Below are 21,892 nucleotides of genomic sequence, written 5' to 3' on the forward strand. Positions count from 1 at the left end.
TTAAATTTATATCAGCTTCGCCAAAACCGGTTTGGCTCAGTGGATAGAGCGTTGGCCTGCGGACTGAAAGGTCCTGGGTTCGATTCCGGTCAAGGGCATGTAACGTGGTTGTGGGCACATCCCCAGTGGGAGGTGTGCCAGAGGCAGCTGATCGATGTTCCTCTCTCATCGATGTTTCTGACTATCTATCCTTCTTCCTTCCTCTCTGTAAAAAATCAATAAAATATATTTAAAAAAATTTATATCAGCTTCTACTGATAGATATTTGTGCTTCCTGTCTTCCTTAAAACCGCTTAAACATCTTATACATACAAGTCATTTTTATGTGTGCATGGATTTCTGTAGTATGCATTCTTAGATGAGGAACTAGTTGCCAAAGGTTTTTAGAGATGGTAATTTTGATAAGCACTGCCAAATTGTCCTGTATAAAATTTCAACCTATTTATACACCTACTAGCAATTTATGAGACTGCCTTTTCTCCAAAGTTTTGTCAACAAAATCCTTTCATTTTTTTGGAATTTGCCTGTATGATACACAAAAACATTATATTTCTGAGTAGTTTTAGTATATGCTTCTCTTAATATGAATTAAATTTAAAATACATTTATTTCTATTTACCTTTTTAGGAACTATCTCCTCATACCTCTTGCCTATTTTCTATCCTTTTTAAAATCAATTTATATTTAGTTTGTTGTCTATAATTTAATAGTCTTTTGATTTTGTTTTTCTGGTTTTTGTTTGTTTTTACTATTCAGAAATGTTTGTGTTTTCTTCTTTTTTTCTCTTTTATGGATTCTGGATTTGTGTTATAGTTTTAAAGGTCCTCTCCATTCTGACATTTTTGTTGTTATTAATTCTCACCTGAGGATATTTTTTCCATTAAATATTAGAAGGAGTGGAAAGGGGAGAGATAGAGAGAGATAAATATAGATGTGAGAGACACATCGATAGGTTGCCTTCTGCAGGTGCCCTGACCAGGTCGGGATTGAGTCTGCAACTGAGGTATGTATCCTTAACCATAATTGAACCTGGGACTTTTCAATCTGCTGGCCGATGCTCTATCCACTGAGCCAAACTGACTAGGATTCTGAGATTATTAAAGACTTTTCCAATTTTCTATTTGTAATATATCCTGGTGTATGATATGAAATACAGTCTTATACCTTTATTTTATATTTTTGATAGCTAGCTACTTATCGCAAGTCCTAATTTTACCTGAATGATCTTTTTTAAGTACATCAGGTGTATAACTTTTGTGTTGAGAAATACAGCTGAATTGAATGAGCTGATTTGTCACAATGATTAGGTCACTGTTATCGAAGCAGTAGACTGGGACCTTTAAATCCTGAAGTTTGAGGAGTAAAATTCCAAGTTGGTTGTTACAGCCAAGGTTCCCTTTGTCTGCCGCCACCATCATTAGCACCATCTTAATAAGTCAGAACATCTGAGCAGCAGGAAGCAGGGTCTGGCGTTTACTCCATCCTTACTCTTATCAAGTTTGAAAGTCAGCCTTCCTATCCTGTGTTCTAACCCTGGTTCCCTAAGTTTGCTGCTATCATTTCATCTGATAATGTCACTCATAAATTTAAGACTTCAAAGGAATAAAAGTGTACATCATCTCAAATAAAATTCAGCTACTTCTTTTTAATGCACTTAGTGAAACCAACAATCCTAGCACACTTACCTTTTCATGTAAAATAACTGATAACATTTTCATAAATATATAAAGCAATTTGTTGACCTTTCCTCAAAAATGGATCAGTATTGCTCATTGTTTATTTGTTCATTTATTTAGTCAATCCTTTTTTTATTGCCCAAAGATAATGCAAAATGAAATCTACCAAACTTAAAACAAAACAAAACACCTATGTCAATAAATATTGTAGCAATAAATATTGTAGTTTGTAAAATGTTTTCATAACTTTTCACTTAGTAAATTACATTCCAGAAATCTACCCTATGTAAACAAACTGAAATATAGTAAAATATTTTTAATTTACAATAGTTTAAAATTTGGAGATAACTTTCCATGATTTGGAAAGAGAGAAAAAAAGCTTTGCATAAACTTAGAATCAGCAGATGGAATATTATAGAGGCATCTAAAAACGAATAAATTTAAGATGTACTTACATTATTTTAAAAGTATATTCAGTAGTGATTGCCGGTTTTTTTTTTTTTAAAGGTTTTATTGATTTCAGAAAGGAAGGGAGAGGGTGAGAGATATAGAAACATCAACAATGAGAGGGAATCATTGATTATCTGCCTCCTGCACACCCCATACTGGAGATCCAGCCAGCCACCTGTGCATGTGCCCTGATGGAGAATCAAACTGTGACCTCCTGGTTCAAAAGTAGAGTCTCATTCACTGAGCCACACCTGTCGGGGCATGACTGCCATTTTTTATCAAATAAAAACATAACATTAAATAAAGGGATATTCAATAATTTACACCTTATTTATTTAAAAACATATAAAAGCAGTCCAGCTGCTGTGGCACTGTGGTTCAGGTCACAGTTCCATGCCCAGTCAGGGCAAATGGCTGGGTTGCAGGCTAGATTTTTAGTATGGGTCGGAGAGGAGGCAGCCAATCAATGATTCTCTCTCATCATTGATGTTTCTATCTCTCTCTCCCTCTCCCTTCCTCTCTCAAATAAATAAATAATGTATTTTTAAATGTATATACATATATATATGTATATGCAAAGTGAAAAGTATAAACATATACTAAATTGCAACCATAGAAAAAATAGATAAGAGTATTAAACAACAATGCATTTACGAAAATATTAACAGTGGTTTTAATTTTCTATTTTTTCTATATTTTAGAGTAAGCATAATTATTTTTAATAATCGGAAAAACAAACTTTTTAAAAACATAATCCTTATCCTGCAAAGCTGACTTATTGAACACAATATGAATTATATGTAAATTATTGAATACCTCCCACATTGTTACTTTTTTTTTTGCTTTTTAAATATTTTTTTAATTTTTCAATTACAATTTATATGTAATATTATTTTTTATTATTTTTAGGTGTACAGCCCAGTGGTTAATCAATCATATACTTTAAAGTGTTCCCCCCATATTTCCAGTACCCCAGTGACATGATACACAGTTATTACAATATTATTGACTATATTCCCTATGCTGTACTTTACATCCCCATGACTATTTATGACTATCGTGTAACTGATGATTTGTACTTCTTAATTAGCAAATGTTAAGATTTATTTTATGGCTGAGTAATAATCCATTGTGTACATGTACCACTGCTTTTTTATCCACTTGCCTATTGATGGGAACTTCAGTTGCTTTCATAGCTTGGCTATTGTAAATAATGCTGCAATGAACATAGGAGTACATATATATTTTTTCAAATCAAGTTACTTTTTTTGTTGTTGATTTCAGAGAGGAAGGGAGAGGGGGAGAGAGATAGAAACATCAATGATGAGAGAGAATCATTGATTGGCTGCCTCCTGCACACCCCCCACTGGGGAACGAGCCTGCAACCCAGGCACTTGCCCTTGACCGTAATTGACCCCAGGATTCTTTGATCCCCAGGCCAATGCTCTGTCCACTGAGCCAAACTGGCCAGGGCTCAAGTTACTTTAAACCTGTATATATATATAAAAGCCTAAGCAACAGAAGGACCATAAGACCGGAACAACCGGAATGACTGGAGCAACTGGTCGCTATGATATGCCCTGACCATCAGGGGCAGATGCTCAACACAGGAACTGCCCCCTGGTAAGCAGTGTGCCCCCACAGTGGGAGTGCCACTCAGCTGAGACCTATCACATCTGCCCACCAGCCCACCAGCCTGGTGGCAACCTCTCACTCCCTCAGTAGTCCTGCAGGTCCAATCTCCAGAGAATGGGCCAGGCATCAACAGGCCAGAGCTGCTGGCATGATCCCAACAGTGCCACCAGCCTCCAGGAAGTTGGCCTGGGCACCGAGGCTGCTTCCTCTCCTCCATGCTCCACAAGGAAGAAACAATATAAAAGCGGCCGCCAGGTGGCTCCGACAACCAGCGTGAAAGTCAGCTGCATCATCAGGATTCCTGGCCAGCAAGGGCATCCCACCACCCACCCAGAGGAACAATCATTTCCCGGCCCTCCCCACCCCCCTCAAGACCCCACCCATGCGCAAATTCGTGCACCAGGCCTCTAGTTAACCAATAAATGACTGAAATAAATGAATTTCACTCACCTTTTCATTACCTATTCTATGCTGATACTCAAAAATCATGCGTGAAAACAAATTGAGTGAAAGTTAGTTTGTTTAAACAGTTATGGAAATGGAATTTCTGCAATCTATCAAGTAGGGCTTTTGAATTATATCTATACTGGTGTTAGCAAGAAAAAAATGTCATTATAAAGATCACAGTAAAACAATTTTCGAAGGATTATATATTATCCTGGAATATATATTGCAAGTTTTATTTTAGTGACAATTGAGGTCCAACTACTAGCTTTAACTAGTTTGTAATAGATTAAGGCAATATAAAAATTCCCATACACAGTTGTGGAGGGGAAAAAGACAGTAAAAATATGCAGTAGCTATCTTTTAGGTTAAAAAATTAAGGAAAATCTTATTTCTAATTTAAATAAACTGGTTCTCATGTGGCTTGAGATATAGGTAAAATGAAATAGTATAAATATTGCTCAAAACCTGCAAGTATGTACAATTTGTATAGGAAGCATGAAATGCTTGCAAAACATTTGTAATTTAAACTTTTTATCTTCCACCCCTAACATACTGTAGATAAACATGTCAATTTCTCCCTTAGAAGGAACATTTTCTGACTAAGTGTGTGCATTTCACAGTGTATTCACCCAAAAGTCTTTGATTGAAGCTTCTTGCTTGGTTTTATCTTAGTTAAAAAATGCATGCCACTTTAACTTTCAGAGTCTGTGAATTTCAGATACCCTGAGCAAAGGGATTGGAAACTCTCTTGTTTAAGATTGTATTTCAGAAAAAAAAAAATCACTCTTACAAAGCATAGATTCCCTGTTGAAATAGTTGCCCATTCATATGGATGTTCCTGATGCCTGCCTCCCTTGGATCTTCAGAACTGACTGACCCACCTTTAATTTTTTGATTATTTATTAAACTTTTCACATGAGGGAATGACTTTATGTATGTTGTTTTGATTGTTTCTGAACACAACCCTACAAAAAGCTCTGTCTCAAAGAAGCCACATGCCTTACTCAAGGACACAAAGAATTAGGGTTACAACTCAGCTCTATCTGATCCTAAAGCTCAAATTCTCACAGGATCCCTGCTGAAGAAAATGATACTCTTTTACCTCCATGTCTATGTTCTGACCATTTGCATCCATCACATATACATAAGTTATGTAAAGGAATACAGGGTCTCAGAAAAATATATAATGGACCGAAAAAGAGAGCTTAGTTGAAAACAAAAATGGGGCAACACTAAGTGGGGGGAGATATGAGGTAGAATAAAAAGAAAATTTCACCGACATAGGCTATTCAGTATCATAAAAATCCCCTGTGTGAGTATATGCAGAGCTAATGAATATTCTCCCAGGTACCCAAGTGAGGCCTTCTGAAGAAAATAAGAAACTAACAGGAAGTCATGTGATTACAGAGAGCTTGGCCCTCAAACCAGAGCAAATCCTTAGGTATCACTGAAGCAATGAATGAAAGGCATATCTTTAGTTGTTAGGAACTTCTTTATTCAATAAAACACTCTCCAGATTTAGGGGTTGTGGCCCAAATTTGGTTGCTCCTCTGTATTCATCTTCTGTGATTGTGCTATCTTAGAAAATGCTATAGTTTTGGTAATACATAATTATATTTTTAAATTAATATTACAAAGTAGAGTGCATAGAAATAACTGTTTTATCAGTCTGGGGGCTCCTTAAAAATGGGGACTGCTAAATATAACTTATAATCCCTAGTGCCTAGCTCAGTGCCTGACTTAATGTATTTGTTCAAAAATTCTTACTGCATGAATAAGAAAATTTATGAAAAATGTGGTGAACCTTCTCTCGGTGACACTTTGTATAAATGCCTGTCTTCCTATTTTTTTAAAATAATAAAACCTCCAGATAACTCAAGGTTAATTCATAAGCCTTTCTGGATTCCCCTCTCTCACCCATCTCTCCCCATTTTCACAATTTAACACATGCATATGGACTTGAAAATTAACATGCAATTATTTTATGAAGGTTTACAAAATTTTAATCATTAACATCAGGACATTGGTATAGGATTAAAGAGGGGTGTAATCCAAGGTCTACAGTTATGCAAATATGTGACTTTGAAAAACTGACTGGGCAACACTGACCATCAGTTTCTTAATCTGTAAAATGGGGTTATGTATAATTTGTACCATGCCCATGTAATGTAAGTTAATCTATATTTAAATGTCTAGTACAGTGCTTAACTGTGGCCTCTCAAAACAGCAACTTTTGGAAATTCTTCCATAGTACTTAATTCAAGCTCAGAAACATGACAAACCTTCTATAGGTACATGTGGTTGGCTTAAAATGCTTGGATTTTGAAAGAGTTGAAGTACATGTACATCTGACTCTGGAGAATGATTTCTCAAGATATCTTACCGAGAGTCATGCAATCCAGTGCTCTTGCCTACAAACCCCATGCTTGGCCCGGAGACACCCTGCACTGCACGTGCTTGTCTCTTTGGTTCCAGGACTCCCACTTCACTACCACGGCACCTGCTGCAGACAGCACTGAGCTTGGCCTCAGCTGAAGGCACTGGACTGTGGGAGGATGAGGACCTACATGTACAGTTGATATCTTGCTTAGTTCCTACGGCAGTTCCCCAGTCGAATAATACTTCTGCTCTTTGATTCCCCATCCTGTGTGTCTGTGTTTGTGCTACTACAAAAGCACAGAGGGCAAATTGCCACCGGTGACCCAAGTGATGTGTAAAAACTGAGAAGCAGAATCTCTATAACCTCCTTATCGACTGAGAGAAGAAATCTCTTATTCATAGTTATAGAAAAATAATTTTTCTATTCTAAGAAAGTAATCAAAGGAGGTCCACCTAATTCAAGTTTACCACAGCACTACTGTATTTTTCCGTGTATAAGATGCTATTTTTTTTTCTAAATCATTAAACTGAAAATTGAGGGGCGTTTTATACATGGAAGTCAGGCAAGGCGGGAGCTTTGCTAATGAGCAGCTGCCCATACCTTGTTAAAAGGCTTCCTCCAATCATGAGCCTTATTGTTACTGACATCAGCTGATGCAGTAATTGGAGGTGGAGGTGGAGAGTGCACAGATGCAACAGGGACTAGGCAGCCTTGGGCAAACTACGGCCCGCGGGCCGGATCCGGCTGTTCTATCCGGTTCTCTTGCTCTCCCCTCCGCTCCTTTACTTTGAATTTATATTAGTTCACACAAACACTCCATTTATGCTTTTGTTCCGGCCCTCCGGTCCAGTTTAAGAACCCATTGTGGCCCTCGAGTCAAAAAGTTTGCCCACCCCTGGACTAGAGCGTTCTGAGTCCATAAAGATGTAAAAATTAAAAGATAAATACCACTAAGTGATTGTCTTACTCTGCAAAATTCAAACTGAATGTCATCAACTATGCAAAAGAGCATGGAAATAGAGCTACAGAGAGACCATTTGGACCTCCTCCCACTGAGTGAATGATCAGAGAGTGGAGAAAACAGGAAGAACAACTCCTTAAGATGCCAAAAAAGAAGAAGGCCTTACGAGGAAAACCAGTAAAATATTTAAAATATTGATTTATTAATTTTGGGTTGGAAAAGTGGGGAACATCTTATGGGGGCATCTTATACATGGGGGCGTCTTATACGTGGAAAAATTTGGTAACCTGATCTAATCAGCCATGGCAGGGATGAGTCAGGTGGTTGGCATAGAAAGTTGCATGGAAATAACCACAGTCTATCTGCCCTCAAGGACCATCCGTAGCCTGCAATGGCACTGAACCCCCACCTTATGCAGTATCTAAAGTGTAAAGTCAGAGGTTGATAAGAAACACACGCTGGAGACCTGCCACTAAGGGAAACTGCTGTAGTGTCCAGAGAAGCCAGAGGGAAACTCCTTTTTCCATTGGCCCAGCACCATTTTGGAGCCTGTCCACTGGGATTCTTCCTTCCTCCTCTCTCTCTCTCTCTCCTCTCTTCATTTTTTAAAAACAAATAAATAAGCAAACATGATCATGGATTGTATGAGCTATTTACACTTTGAGAAGAACATAGATATTACATAATATGTTTTTAAAAATCATGTAAATAATAAAGAAATGCTCTTGAAAATGTACCCAAATTTTAATAGGAGACATGACTGGGCTATAGGATTTCAAGTGATTCTTTCCTTCACTTTGTTATATATTTTTTTAAGTTTTCTAAAACTGAAATATTTTATAATTTTTTTTTGTAAAATCATACACATTAAAAAGTGTTCCCTTTGATGTTTCCAGTATCCACCTGGAATTATTAGTAGTTAATACAATGCTATTGACTTTATTCCCTATAGTATACTTTACATCCACCCTGACTATTTTGTAACTACCAATTTCTACTTCTTAATTCCTTAAATTTTTTTTACCTGGTCTCCCAAACTCCCTCTCCTTTGGCAAACAACTGTCTGTTCTGTGTCTACAAGTCTGTTCCAGTATCATTTTATTTTATTTTGTTCTTTAGATTCTGCACATAATTGATATCATACGGTACTTGGCTTTTTCTAACTAATTTATTTCACTTTTCATAATACCTTCTAGGTCCATCCATGCTGTAACAAATGGTCAGATTTCATTCTTTTTTAAGGTCAGAGCTTTTTGTATAAACCAGAGCATTTTTATCCACTTGTCTATTGATGGGCACTTGCATTGTTTCCATATCTTGACTTTTATAAATAATGCTGCAATGAACATAGGGGTGCATATATTTAAAATTAGTGCTTTGGATTTCCTTGGATACACTAATATTTCTGGAAGTGGGGATGCTGAGGCAGAGTTTCATTTTAATTTTTTGAGGAGCCTTCACACTGTTTTCCACAATGTGCCACAGTCTGCATTCCCACCAACAGTGCAGGAGGGTTCCACTTGCTCCACTTGTTGTTTGTAAATTTATTGATAATAGCCATCCTCACTGGTGTGAAATATATCATTGTGCTTTTAATTTGCACTTCTCTGACAATTAGTGATGTTAAGCATCATTTCATATGTCTATTGGTCTCCTGTGTGTCCTCTTTGGAGAATTGTCTCCTCAGGTCTTCTGCCCATTTTTTAATTGGATTGTTTGATTTTTTGGTGTTGAGTTGTGTAAGTCCATTATACATTTTGGATATCAACTCATTAGATGCTTCACTAGCATATTTTATAATCTTAAAATAATAGTGCCTGGCTGTGCAGCTCAGTTGTTGAGTGTCGACCTATGAACCAGGAGGTCACGGTGAGATTCCAGCTCAGGGTACATACCTGGGTTGCAGGCTTGATCCCCAGTAGGGGGCATGCAGGAGGCAGCCAACCAATGATGCTCTCTCATCATTGATCTCTCTCTCTATCCCTCTCCTTTCCTCTCTGAAATAAATAAAACTATATCTAGTAAAATGCTAATATGCAAATAGACCAAACAGCAGAACGACAGGTCGCTATGATGCGCACTGACCACCAGGGGGCAGGCTCTCAATGCAGGAGCTGCCCTCTGGTGGTCAGTGTGCTCTCACAGGAGGAGCACTGCTCAGCCAGAAGCCCTGAGCCAGGCTCACGGACTGGCTAGAACAGTGGCGGTGGTGGGAGCCCCTCAGTTGGACAACCCCCGAGAGGCTCCCAGACTGCAAGAGGGTGCAAACCACCCCCCAAGTGCATGAATTTTGTGCACCGGGCCTCTAATTTTAAAATAATAGTAAAAAAATGTTTAGACATAACTAGATATTAATAGTGGTTACACCTAATAGCTAGCTGTGCAAATTGAACAAGTGACTTATCCTCCTTGAGCCTAATATTTCACATGAGGGCATTGAAGTTAATGTTTACCTACCTAATAAGACTGCTCTGAGGTTTGGATGGGATTTTAGCACATTGTGACTATTCTGTAAATAACAGGCACTGTTGTAGTGGACAGAATGGCTCATGAGGTATTTAGGAGCATAGACTTGGTAATGAGCCAGACTAACGGGAATGGTGTGTATTGTGTCAGACCCTGATGTTTGAAATGGAAAGCCCTTTTCTCCATTTGCCTCAAGAGCCTACTTCAGGTAGGTACCCTCCTGGGTTCTGTGGTTCCAGCAATAAACAAAGTGTTATCTTGCCCCCGTGAAACCTGCATTACAGAGTTTTTATTATGGGCAATTCAAAGCAATTCCCTGTAAGTTGATGCTTCCAGGGATCTGCTAGCTAAAACTGAAATATGGAGAGATACAGTACTGACATACGGCTATGTCTCTCTAGAAGAGGGAGCTACTAAAAAAAAAAAACAATCCCAGGTGACTGCATAAGCAGGTAAATACAAGAAACCATGGAAACCAATGGAAATGGGCAAATCCATGAGCAGATGAAAATATGAAGGCATTCCAAAACTATGAAGAATACAGACAGAAGTCATTCTTACTACTGAATCATTTACTAAATGAGGTTTTACTTTGCCACCACCAAGTTAGAAATATAGAAAAGATGAAATTTGGAGGGGAAAAAAAGGCTTCCTTTGTGTTCTATGTATTATCACAAGGAGCAGGTCCTGTTTATTTTAACATATCAATCTCTTTTCAGGAAGACAGTGTAGCACAGGTTGTGGGACATTAAAATGTCTGTTGAATAAATTAGTAATATTAAGAGCTTCTGTTTTTGATACTTCCCCATGTTCATTTACTGACATAAATTACTCATTTATAGTATTTTGGGGTATTTTATGTCCATGCTCTGTAAGATAGTTATTATTAGCCCACATCAGAAATGAGTAAAAAAGACTTGTAAATTATGCAACTTTCCCAATAATACATAGCCAGTACATGTCTGCAATTACAGTGAAATCTGTTGCATGACCACACCGGCTCTTTCCATCAACATGCATAGAGGAAACAAAGCTGTAGAGGGTGAATGGCATATAGAAATTGGAAATCTAAATAGCTTCAACTGATAGATTTAATATTACCAACAGAAGACACTAGATATACTGGCAAGTAATAGTAACTTCACCCACAACCCACAATGCTCTTTGAGCCACGTATAAATGGGGGAGGGGCTCCACTTCATTTATTCATACTTCTTTCCTGGAATTTGAAGGTCAGTTAATGAACAAATGCATTTCTGCTGAATGTTTGTACGTTCATCCTTTAGGTAGTCATTGATAAATTGCTAAAATATGAGCAATTATGTTACTAGCAAATCCACTTATGCATTATTCTGGGTAAAACTCTACTTTTAAAGATGCCTTTCATGTATAGTTAATCTAAAGCATTAGGTGTCAATTTTATGAGTTAAATTTAGGATTTCACAGGTTATTCTTGCTACCTCTGTGGATATTCACAATGGAGGTTAAGAAAATACTCACAAATCCCCCATAATAAAGATATACATGGTTTGGCTTTTGGGTGAGTCTGAATTAATCTTCATTCTTATGTCTCTCCTAATTGCTAAAATTCATTTATCTATGATTTTCCCCAGTCTTTGATGCAACTTGAACTTACATACTCAATTCTGCTATGAATTTCTGTTACTCTCTGACAGTAAATACTGATTGATAATTCCCTTTCACAGGCATAATGTCCACCCCATTCCTTCATATAAATGTTTATCAAATGGGAAACAGGAAAATGGTCACTTCTTTTTTCTTCTACTTGGCTCTTTTTTGATTTCTTTTTTTTCTTTTTTCTTTTTCTTTCTTTTTTTTTTTTTTTTTTTTTTTTTTTTGCATCTTTTGGAACTCTGCTCCCTGCCTTCTACAATTGGCTCACCATTCCTTCAAAAGTACCTTTGGTCACATAAAGGAGGGTGCACTCTCTCTTTTTGGTGTGGATGGGAAGTTGATTGCAGTGGAATGAAGATCTGCCTGAGGAAGGCCATTACAGATGCCAACCCACAGCAAGAAGCCTGTGACCCACATGTGCAGAAGATAAGAGGGCATTCTGTACTCACGTGGCCAGCATTTGGCAAGTCTAGAGCTCCCCTGGCACAGCCAGGACACCTAAAGAAAGCAGTGCTTCCTTTAACAAGATCCAGGAATGCCCAGCCACTTAGATTTTTCTCACACACATGGTACCTTTACTCCCCTAAAAAGCGCTAAGAAATTAAAATGTTCTTTTCCTTTTTTTCTCCTGGAACTTAACTTTCATAAATGTACTAAATAGAATGGATTGTGAAAATGCCTCATTATATTATGTGTGCACGTGTGTGTGTGTGTTTTAATTCGTCAATTATTTTAAAAAGACATTAACAGATAAATAGATAAATAGATAGGTAATCTATATATATAAAAGGCTAAGTGACCAACCATCCATCCATCTGACTGTCTGACCAACCTACTGGCTGGTACATATGACATGCACTGGCAATTTAAAATTAGATGTTGACTCACACATGTGGGATACATATAAAGCTCTTGCTGGCACCAATCTAGACAGAGTGGGAATATTACTACCTGAACCTGTTTTTGGACATGGTCAGTTATATGTTGCTTTCTCTCGAGTCCAAAGAGTGTGTGATGTTAAAGTTAAAGTTGTAAATAATTCATCTTAAGGGAAATTAGTCAAGCACTCTGAAAGTGTTTTTCTTAATGTGGTATAAAAGGAGATATTAGAATAAGTTTAATCAATTTATCAGTCATTGTTTTTATCAATGTTGTTTTTATATCATGTTTTTGTTGTTTTTATATCATGTCTTAGCTTGTATCCCTTCTTAGCACTTAGCTTGTATCCCTTCTTACATACCAATATTATCTAATTTAAATAATACTATCTATGGCTTAACCATTTCAAAATATGGTATTTTTCTTCTCAAACATGGATTGTGCTCCAAGAACTTCCACCTGATAATCTAGGAGGACAAGGACTGTGATCTGCTACCAAGAGGAGTTTTCCACAGGCTGACCTGCACAGTGGGAAAGCCTGACCTTACCCAAGTTGAGGAGCAGGGCCAGCCTCCCTTTCTGGAGCTCCAGGGTGATATAGTCTCCACGCTGACCTTCTCCATGGAACAGGACCCCATCCCCTTGGATGCTCTTGAACTTCAGAGAGATCACATCTTTGAGGGTGCTCAGCAGCTTCTGATTGAACCTGTACAGCAGAGAGCTCCTGCCATCAAAGTCAGCAACATCGGATTCTGGGCACAAAGAGAGAGAAGGAGAAAAATCAATGCATATCCTCTTAATTGCCAGTTGTTTCCCAGATTAGTTGTTCTCCCTTTTTTAGGCATGTTTTTGAAATCTAGAAAGACCTGTTGTTTGAAGGGGAAGAATATAGACTAGACTCACCCTAGTTCGACTCGGGAATAATTCATGAACAGGCAACCACCACACATTGAGTTAAAATGAACTGATCATCAGCGTAGAAGCAAAACCTCTCATTAGTGATATGTCAGTTTTGTTGAGGGAACAGGCTGAGAATACCACAAGTACCTAGGTCAGGATCTGCTGTGTCAGATGCTGCTTTGCAATAATACCTCATGATTTGTCTTCCTTCTTGCTTTGCTTGATAATCAGAGCTGCTGATCCCCTTCCTTCAGGCTCAAGGTTAGAGGTGAAAACATAGTCTATTATTCATCTCTGACCAAATAGTATTGTCTAAGAACCCTGTGTTGGGAAGGATTCTGAGATTTTTCTCTGGTTTTGGTAGAAAATAATATGTAGTAAGGAATACTTTGCTATTTGGAAACAGGGCAAATGTATTGCATCCTTACCATCCCTGGCTCTGTCTCATGCAGGTGATAGTTATAATGTTAGTCTTTATATACAAGAATGTTTATTTATGATTGCTAAAACAAAAGGAGGTCAAGTAAATGTAATTTAGATACACTTATGTAATGGGTGTGTGTAAACATATCTAAAAATTGTATGCCAAGAAGTTAATAGGGATTTTTACCTCATTAAGGAATATATACAGATGGCAAATAAGTATATGAAAAGATGCTCCAAATCATATGTCATCAGGGAAATGCAAATTAGATCAACAATGAGATATCACTGCACAACTATCAGAATGATTTAACTCTGAAGCACTAACAATACCAAATGCTAGTGGGGATGTGGAATAACAAGTTGGCAGTTTCTTAAAAATCTAAATATACTCTTACCATACTATCCAGCAATCACATTCCAAAGTCTATGGGACACAATGAAAGTAGTCCTGAGAGAGAACTTCATAGCATTATAGGCCTACCTCACAAAACAAGAAAAACTTCTAATAAACTCTCTAACCCTACAACTTAAAGAAGTATAACGAGAAAAACAATAAAAGGCCAGAGTAAGTAGAAGGAAGGAAATAATACAGATTGGAGTGGAAATTAATGAGATAGAGGCAACAAAATTATAAAAGATCAATAAAACCAAGAACTAGTTATTGGAAAAGATAAACCAGATTGATGAATCCCTAGCCAGACTCATCAAGAAACAGAGAGGATAAAAAAAAATCAGAAAGGAAAGCAGTTAAGTAATAACTAAACACACAGAAATACAAAGGATCATTAAAAAATACTATGCACAACTATATTGCAACAAGCTGGACAACATGGACTAAATATACATATTCTTAGAAAAATACAATCTTCCAAAACTCAATCAGGAAGAATCAGCAAATCTGAATAGGCCAATAAATACTGATGAAATTGAAGCAGTAATCAAAAATCTCTAAAACTACAAAAGCCCTGGTCCAGATGGTTTCACAGGGGAGTTTTACCAAACATTCTAATAACTAACACCTATGCTCCTCAAACTATTTTAAAAAAATCCGAGAGAAAAACACTTCCAAGTTCTTTTTATGAGGCTAGCATTAGCCTTATTGCAAAACCAGATAAAGACACTATAAAGAAAGAGAATTACAGGGCATAGATGTTAAAATCCTCAACAAAATATTAGCAAATAAAATTCAGCAACATATTAAAATGATCATACACCATCATCAAGTGGGATTTATTCCAGGGATGCAATATCTGGTACAATATTTGCAAATTAATAAATATGGTAAACAAATAAACATTACATAAATAAATTGAAAGACAAAAATCCCATGGTCATATCAACTGATGCAGAAAAAGTGTCTGACAAAATCCAATACCCACTTTGGATAAAAAACTGTCAGCAAAGTGCAAATAGAGGGATCATATGTGATAAATCTATAGCCAATAGTATACTCATTGGGCACAAACTGAAACCATTTCCCCTAAAAAAAAGGAACAAGACAGGGATGTCTGCTGCCACCACTCTTATTCAATATAGTAATGGAAGTCCTAGCCACAGCAATCAGACAAGAAGGAAAAATAAAAGGCTTCCAAATTGGAAAGGAGGAAGTAAAACTGTCATGATTTGCATATGACATGATATTATACATAGAAAACCCTAAAGACTTTACAAAAAAAACTACTAGGTTTAATAAATTATTTTGGCAGCATACAGGATACAAAATTAACACCAAAAATTTGATGGCATTTTAAAATATCAATAATGAGCTCTCCAGAAGAGTATCTAAAAAAAAAAAATCCTATTTATCATTGCAACGACAAAAAAATTAAGAGACTTAGAAATAAACTTAACCAAGAAGGTAAAAGACCTGTACTCAGAAAACTACAGGACCATTATAAAAAGAGATAGAGGAAGATGTAAACAAGTGGAAGAATACACCATGTTCATAGATTAGTAGAATCAATACCATTAATATGTCCATACTACTCAAATAAATCTATAGATTCAATGCTGTGGGGAAGCATGGAATTGATTGGAAAATCTGTAAGAAGGAAACTCTGAAAGATCAGAATTTCCTGGGGTAGTTAGCTGAAGGCAACAGCCCTTGACATGATTTTTCCAAACAAGTCTGTGAATGGGCAAGCCCCCGGGTTTTTACTGGAATCTTTATGCTTAGTCTTTAGATGTCCTTGCTTAAAGGACACTGCAGACACATGTGTCTTCTCAAGGATGCTTACCCTACTGATAGTATCTAATAGTTCATTTTAGTTCAAGCTGTTGTTTAAATAAAAGCCTAAGGAGACAGGCAAATGGGGCTGTTTGGTTTCTCTAGCCAGGGAGTCCCTTAGCCCTCTCTTTCACAGAAACATGTGTCAGAGTAATCATTCATCCATCATACAGGGACACATGCAATTCCTATTAATATACCAACAGAATATTTTCCAGATCCAGAACAAACACTCCAAAAATTTATATGGGAGCAAAAATATCTCAAATAGCTGCAGCAATTTTGAAAAAGAAGAACAAAGTGGAGAAATCACAAAACCAGATATCAAGTAATACTGCAAAGCCACTGTACTCAAAACAGCCTGGTGCTGGCACAAGAATAGGCAGATAGAACAGAGAACTTGGAAATTGACTCAAGCCATTATGCTCAATTGATATTTGAAAAAGAGGCAAGAGCATACTATGGAGTAAGGGCAGTCATTCATAAATGGCATTGGGATAATTGGACAGGTACATGCAAAAAAAATGAAAGGAGACCACCAAATTACACCATGCACAAGAATAAGCTCAAAATTTTGATAAAAGACTAAAATGTAAGTTATGAATCCATAAAAATCTTTAAAAAAATCAATAGGCAGCAAAATCTGAGACATCTCTCAGATTAATTTGTTCACTGATACATCTCCTTTGGCAAAGGAAACTAAGAAGAAAATAAACAAATGGGACTATCCTATATAATAAAAGCCTAAGTGGCATTGTGTGATGCCCTCGCACAATGTTGTCACAAGATGGCATGTCCGCCACAAGATGGCCGCCACAGATGGCCAGCAGGGAGGGCAGTTGTGGACTATCAGGCTAGCAGGGGAAGACAGTTGGGGGCAACCAGGCCTGTAGGGGAGGGCAGTTGGGGGCGACTGGGCCGGCAGGGGAGGGCAGTTGGGGGGGACCAGGCCTGCAGGGGAGAGCAGTTAGGGGCAACAAGGCTGGCAGGGGAGGGCAGTTGGGGGGACTGGGCCTGCAGGGGAGGGCAGTTGGGGCAATCAGGCTGGCAGGGGAGTGGTTAGGGGGTGATCAGGTTGGCAGGCAGAAGCGCTTAGGGGCAATCAGGCAGGCAGGCAGGCGAGCAGTTAGGAGCCAGCAGTCCTGATTGTGAAAGGGATCTCCAACTGCTGGTTTTGGGCCTAACCGGCAGTTGGACACCCCCCGAGGGGTCCCAGATTGTAGAGGGTGCAGGACAGGCTGAGGGACACCCCCTGCCCTCTGCACAAATTTTGTTCACCGGGCCTCTAATATCAAAATAAAAAGCTTCTATACAACAACAACAACAACAAAAAAAAAACAGCAACAAAATGAAAAGAGAGCCCACTACAAGGAAGAACATATTTGCCAATGATACATCCAATAAGGGTAATTTACAAAATATACAAGGAACTCATATAACTTAACAAAAGGAAGACAAGGTATACAATGAGAAAATGGGCAAAGGATCTATATAGACACTTCTATAAAGTGTAAATGCAGATGGCCAAAAGGCATGAATAAAATGCCTAAAGTCTCTAATCATCTGAGAAATGCAAATTAAAATGACAGTGAGGTATCACCTCACATATGTCAGAATGGCTATCATCAACAAATCAACAAAGGAAAAGTGTTGGTGAGGATGTAGAAAAAGGGAACCCTAGTACACTGCTGTTGGGAATGCAGACTGGTGTAGCCATTATGGGAAATAGTATGGAGTTTCTTCAAAAAATTAAATATGGAACTGCCATTTGACCCAGTGATCCCTTTTCTAGAAATCTATACTAATAAAAGGGTAATATGCTAATTAGACCAGGAGACATTCTGGATGTCCTTCTGGACAAAGCCATGGGGGTGGGGCCAAGGCAGAGGTGGTTAGGGGGAATCAGGCCAGGACTGGAGGGCAGTTGAAGCTGATCAGGCCAGCAGAGGGGGCATTTGGGGGCGAGAAGACCAGCAGACAGAGTGGTTGGGGTGATCAGGCAGTCAGGCAGGTGAGCATTTAGGAGCCAGCGGTCCCAGATTGGGAGAGGGATGTCTGACTGCTGGTTTAGGGATCAGGCCTAAACCAGCTGCCAGACATCCCCCGAGGGGTCCCAGATTGGAGAGGGTGCAGGCCGGGCTGAGGGACACACACCCCGTGCACGAATTTCGTGCAACGGGCCACTAGTATACCACAAGAAACCAGAAACATCTATCAGAAAGAATATATTCACCCCTATGTTCATAGTAGCACAATTTGCAACAGGTAAGATTCGGAAACAACCCAAGTGCTCATCAGTAGATGAGTGGGTAAAAAAGCTGTGGTCTTTTTATACAGTGGAATACTACGTGGCTGTAAAAAGAAGAAACTCTTACTATTTGCAACAGCATGGACCTGGGGAGCATTATGCTAAGGGAAATAAGCCAGTCAGAGAAAAATAATTATCACATCATCTCACTCAAATATGAAATCTAGTAAACAAAATATATCCAGAAACATAAAAGCATGTAACAAATGCATGATGAATTTCAGAGGAAAGGTGGGAGTGGGTGGCTGGGTGGAAGGGGAGAGATTAAATAGGGACATTATATGCATATATACATAACCCATGGACACAGACAATGGACAATGGTGTGGTGAAAGCCTGGGAAGGGCGGGGCAGGGTGCAGGGGGTCAATGGAAAAGATAAACAAAGGGGACAACTGTGATACTTTCAACTATAAATGTAAATTTTAAAAGAAGACACCTGTGCTGTGTGTCTCCGACTTCTTAATTCTCTATTCCCATAACTCTCCCCATTTCCCACAGAATTCATCATCTAATTCCATCTCCTCAAATGTCTAGCTAATCTAGTGACAAAATTAATGCCATAAATTAGATGACATAGGTTATCCCTTAGAAAACATCTCTATTTTGCTATGGGATCTTAAGAAAACTCAGCCAATTTATATAACAGGAACAAAAGAAAATATTGTTGAAGTCCAACAGACCTGGATTTCAATTCTGTTTTTGCTAATGACTGGCAGGTAAACTTGAGGCAACCTTTTTAACTTCTCTGAGATTCAGTGTTTCTATCTGTAAAATAGAGCTAAGAGAAAGCTACCCACAACATCATTGTGAATATCACATAACACACATACCTGGGGATAATTAGTCACTCAAGAGCATTGCATTCCCTCATTTCATCATTAATCCAAAGAATGGCTGCAGTGATCAATGCTTGAAGCATGCCATATGGACAATATAAAAAAAAAACATGGTATAAAGAAATTCCGTTAGAGTGTGGGGTTCAGTATCCTTCACATCACACTGAGCAGGCATGCATTCAAGCCCTCATCATCACCTTCCATATTCTTAGATAACCTTCGAACCACCCTCCCTGGTTCACCTTTCATCACCTGCCCCGACCCATTCTAACATTTTCATAAAACAAGCAACATCACACATCACCTTTGCTGAAGCCTTTCAATGAACTGCCTTTGCATTAAAATTAAATCAGATCTCTAAAACTCCGCAGTATCTGGCACTGAATGCCTTTCCCACCTCATCTGCCACTGTCGCACCAGTGCACATTGACTCCCCTCTGAGCACATTGTTCTCATGTGTTTGTGTCATGTGAATGCCCTGTGTGGAGGAGCGGGGGAGGATAACATCTACAAAGTGTACACCCTGAACCCTGTAATACCCTAAATGCTTTTGTGTATGAACCTGTTTAACCTAAATAAGTATCCCATGAGGGACATACTGTTATTATTTCTGTTTTACAAATGAGGAAACTATGGCACAAAGAATGAAGAAGTACATAGTTAGCAAGTAGCAGAGCTAAGAATTTAACCTAAAGCATCTGGCTTAGCCCCGCTCTGAGTGTGCTGGGCACTTTCCAAGTGCTGACCCCCTCTATCTGACACTGATGCTCAGCTCAGCTTGGTCCTTACTTTAACAGCTTCCTCTCTTTATTTAGCTAGCTAGTCTCCTTCTAAGTGTCCTGCTACTTCCTTCAGCAGTCACCTCCCAACTGGAATTTGATACATGGCTGTTCCTTGATCTGTTTGCAGGCCATCTCTGCAGCATGGCAGTGCGTCCCCCGAGGGCACGGTCAGGTGTGTATTAACCAGATCATTGAGTCAGAGCATTGATCTGTTGAGAAACACCTGTGAAATGGCTCAGTAACCCAGTGAGCTACACAGACCCCAGCGTGATGCTGCTGATTGCCCTTGATTTCCTGAAGGATCACCTGCCTGGACTCTGTAGTAGTCGGCTGCCCCTCACACTATGATGGTTCATTTCCCTGGGGCATACACTCAGCCACTTGGGAGGTGACCCCTGAGTTGGTCATACATGCTCCTGAGTGTAGAGGTGAGAGGGCCCTTTTGGAGAGCATAGAATCAGCCTGGCAAAGAGCAGGCTGCCCTCTGGGACCACCAACAACTAATGACAGAAACTTGGACAATCTAAGAGAATTCAGCAAACACCCTGGACCTTTGCAATATTAATTAAGTCACACCCAAAGTGCATCAGCTGTTCCACAAATGGAAAAGCAGAGGGTAAAAAATAGCTTTTTAAAAAGAATGAAAGTTTTCCCCAACTGAATATTTAATATTTCCCCTAGGCACTGGACCAAGGTGAAGTAGTCAGCATTCCCAACTTCACTTGGACAAAATAGATTTGAAATGATAACAATAAAGATCCATATTTATAAAAAAAAATGTTGCTCTTTAAGAAATCCTATTTTATGCTGGTTTTCACATTAGGTATTATAAACATTTGTCCTGATCCCCCGGTTTGGTACTTAATTTGGGGCATGGGATTTTGTTATGACATCAACACACACATCTTGAAAGAAGATTCTCTTTAACAATACAAAAACAAACAAACAAACAAAAACTAAGACTGTTGGAAGGTGTGGAAAGAGTAGAAATAGGCTCCTATTGGCAGATGGGGAGGTGTATGATCACCTCAGAATGTAGTTCTAAGGATACAATGAAAATAACAGAAAATTAAATATACCTTCTTTATTCTCCTTAGCAACTCAGATTTCTTACTCTGAATTTAGTAATTCATTTTCTACAGAAAAGGAACTAATTAGCATATTTGGCTAATTTAATGTTCTTAACAACTTTTCAATGTTCATGTTTTCCCCATTTATGAAAAGGGGAAGACAAAGCACAGAATGGCCATGTACTTGCCCAAAGATATACACACGAAAATGAGCCATACCTTCTCCATCATAAAAAAAGGGGGGGATTGGTAAGAATTATATCTTCTGAGACTGTCCCTGGCTTCATACAGTGAGAAGCAGATATGTGCTGGAGAGTGCGCATGTGTGGGTGAGTGTGTGTGTGTGTGTGTGTATGTGTGTGCAGGAAAGGACATGCCAATTTTAAAGGAAGGTAATGTTGAACAGGAAATTTTATTGAAAGTTGATGTGAATTTGTGGTTTCTGCTCTTCAGAGACTAAGTCCACTCAGAAAAGTGATTCCTTACGGGAAGGACATGAAAATCACACACATATCTGAGGGGCTCTTTGTGGGAGATATGCAATACCCTTCCTACCCTCACTTTCTCCACTAAGCTCAAGTCCCGATCCTCGCTGACTTTTGTGGTCTCTCATCACTCAGACATTTTTGCATGTGAACCTTTATTAAATCCGCTCAACTTGGCAGAACCCAGTTCAGGAAGGGTCAACCCTGATAATCTCAGTGGCGTTCCCTGCTGAGGTGGAGATGTGGTGCCCAAGACTGAAGGACTGCAGGAGGCGGAGCCACTGTTCCTGCATGCAGGACAGCGCAGGTCAACCTCAGTCCACAGGA

The 21,892-nt window shown here is 38.7% G+C and overlaps 1 protein-coding gene across 1 annotated transcript in view; it reads right to left on the minus strand.

The window, feature by feature from the left end:
• CNTNAP5 (contactin associated protein family member 5) overlaps positions 1 to 21,892 on the minus strand; it is an 886,665-nt gene that overhangs the window by 477,319 nt on the left and 387,454 nt on the right. Inside the window, exon 5 of the mRNA XM_080671382.1 lies at positions 13,078 to 13,281. Coding sequence (XP_080527508.1) covers positions 13,078 to 13,281 — 204 coding nt within the window. The remainder of the gene's footprint in view (positions 1 to 13,077; positions 13,282 to 21,892) is intronic.

Source organism: Plecotus auritus (genome assembly GCF_963455305.1).
Source record: "Plecotus auritus genome assembly, chromosome: 5".
In the NCBI taxonomy this organism is placed as follows: Eukaryota; Metazoa; Chordata; class Mammalia; order Chiroptera; family Vespertilionidae; genus Plecotus; species Plecotus auritus.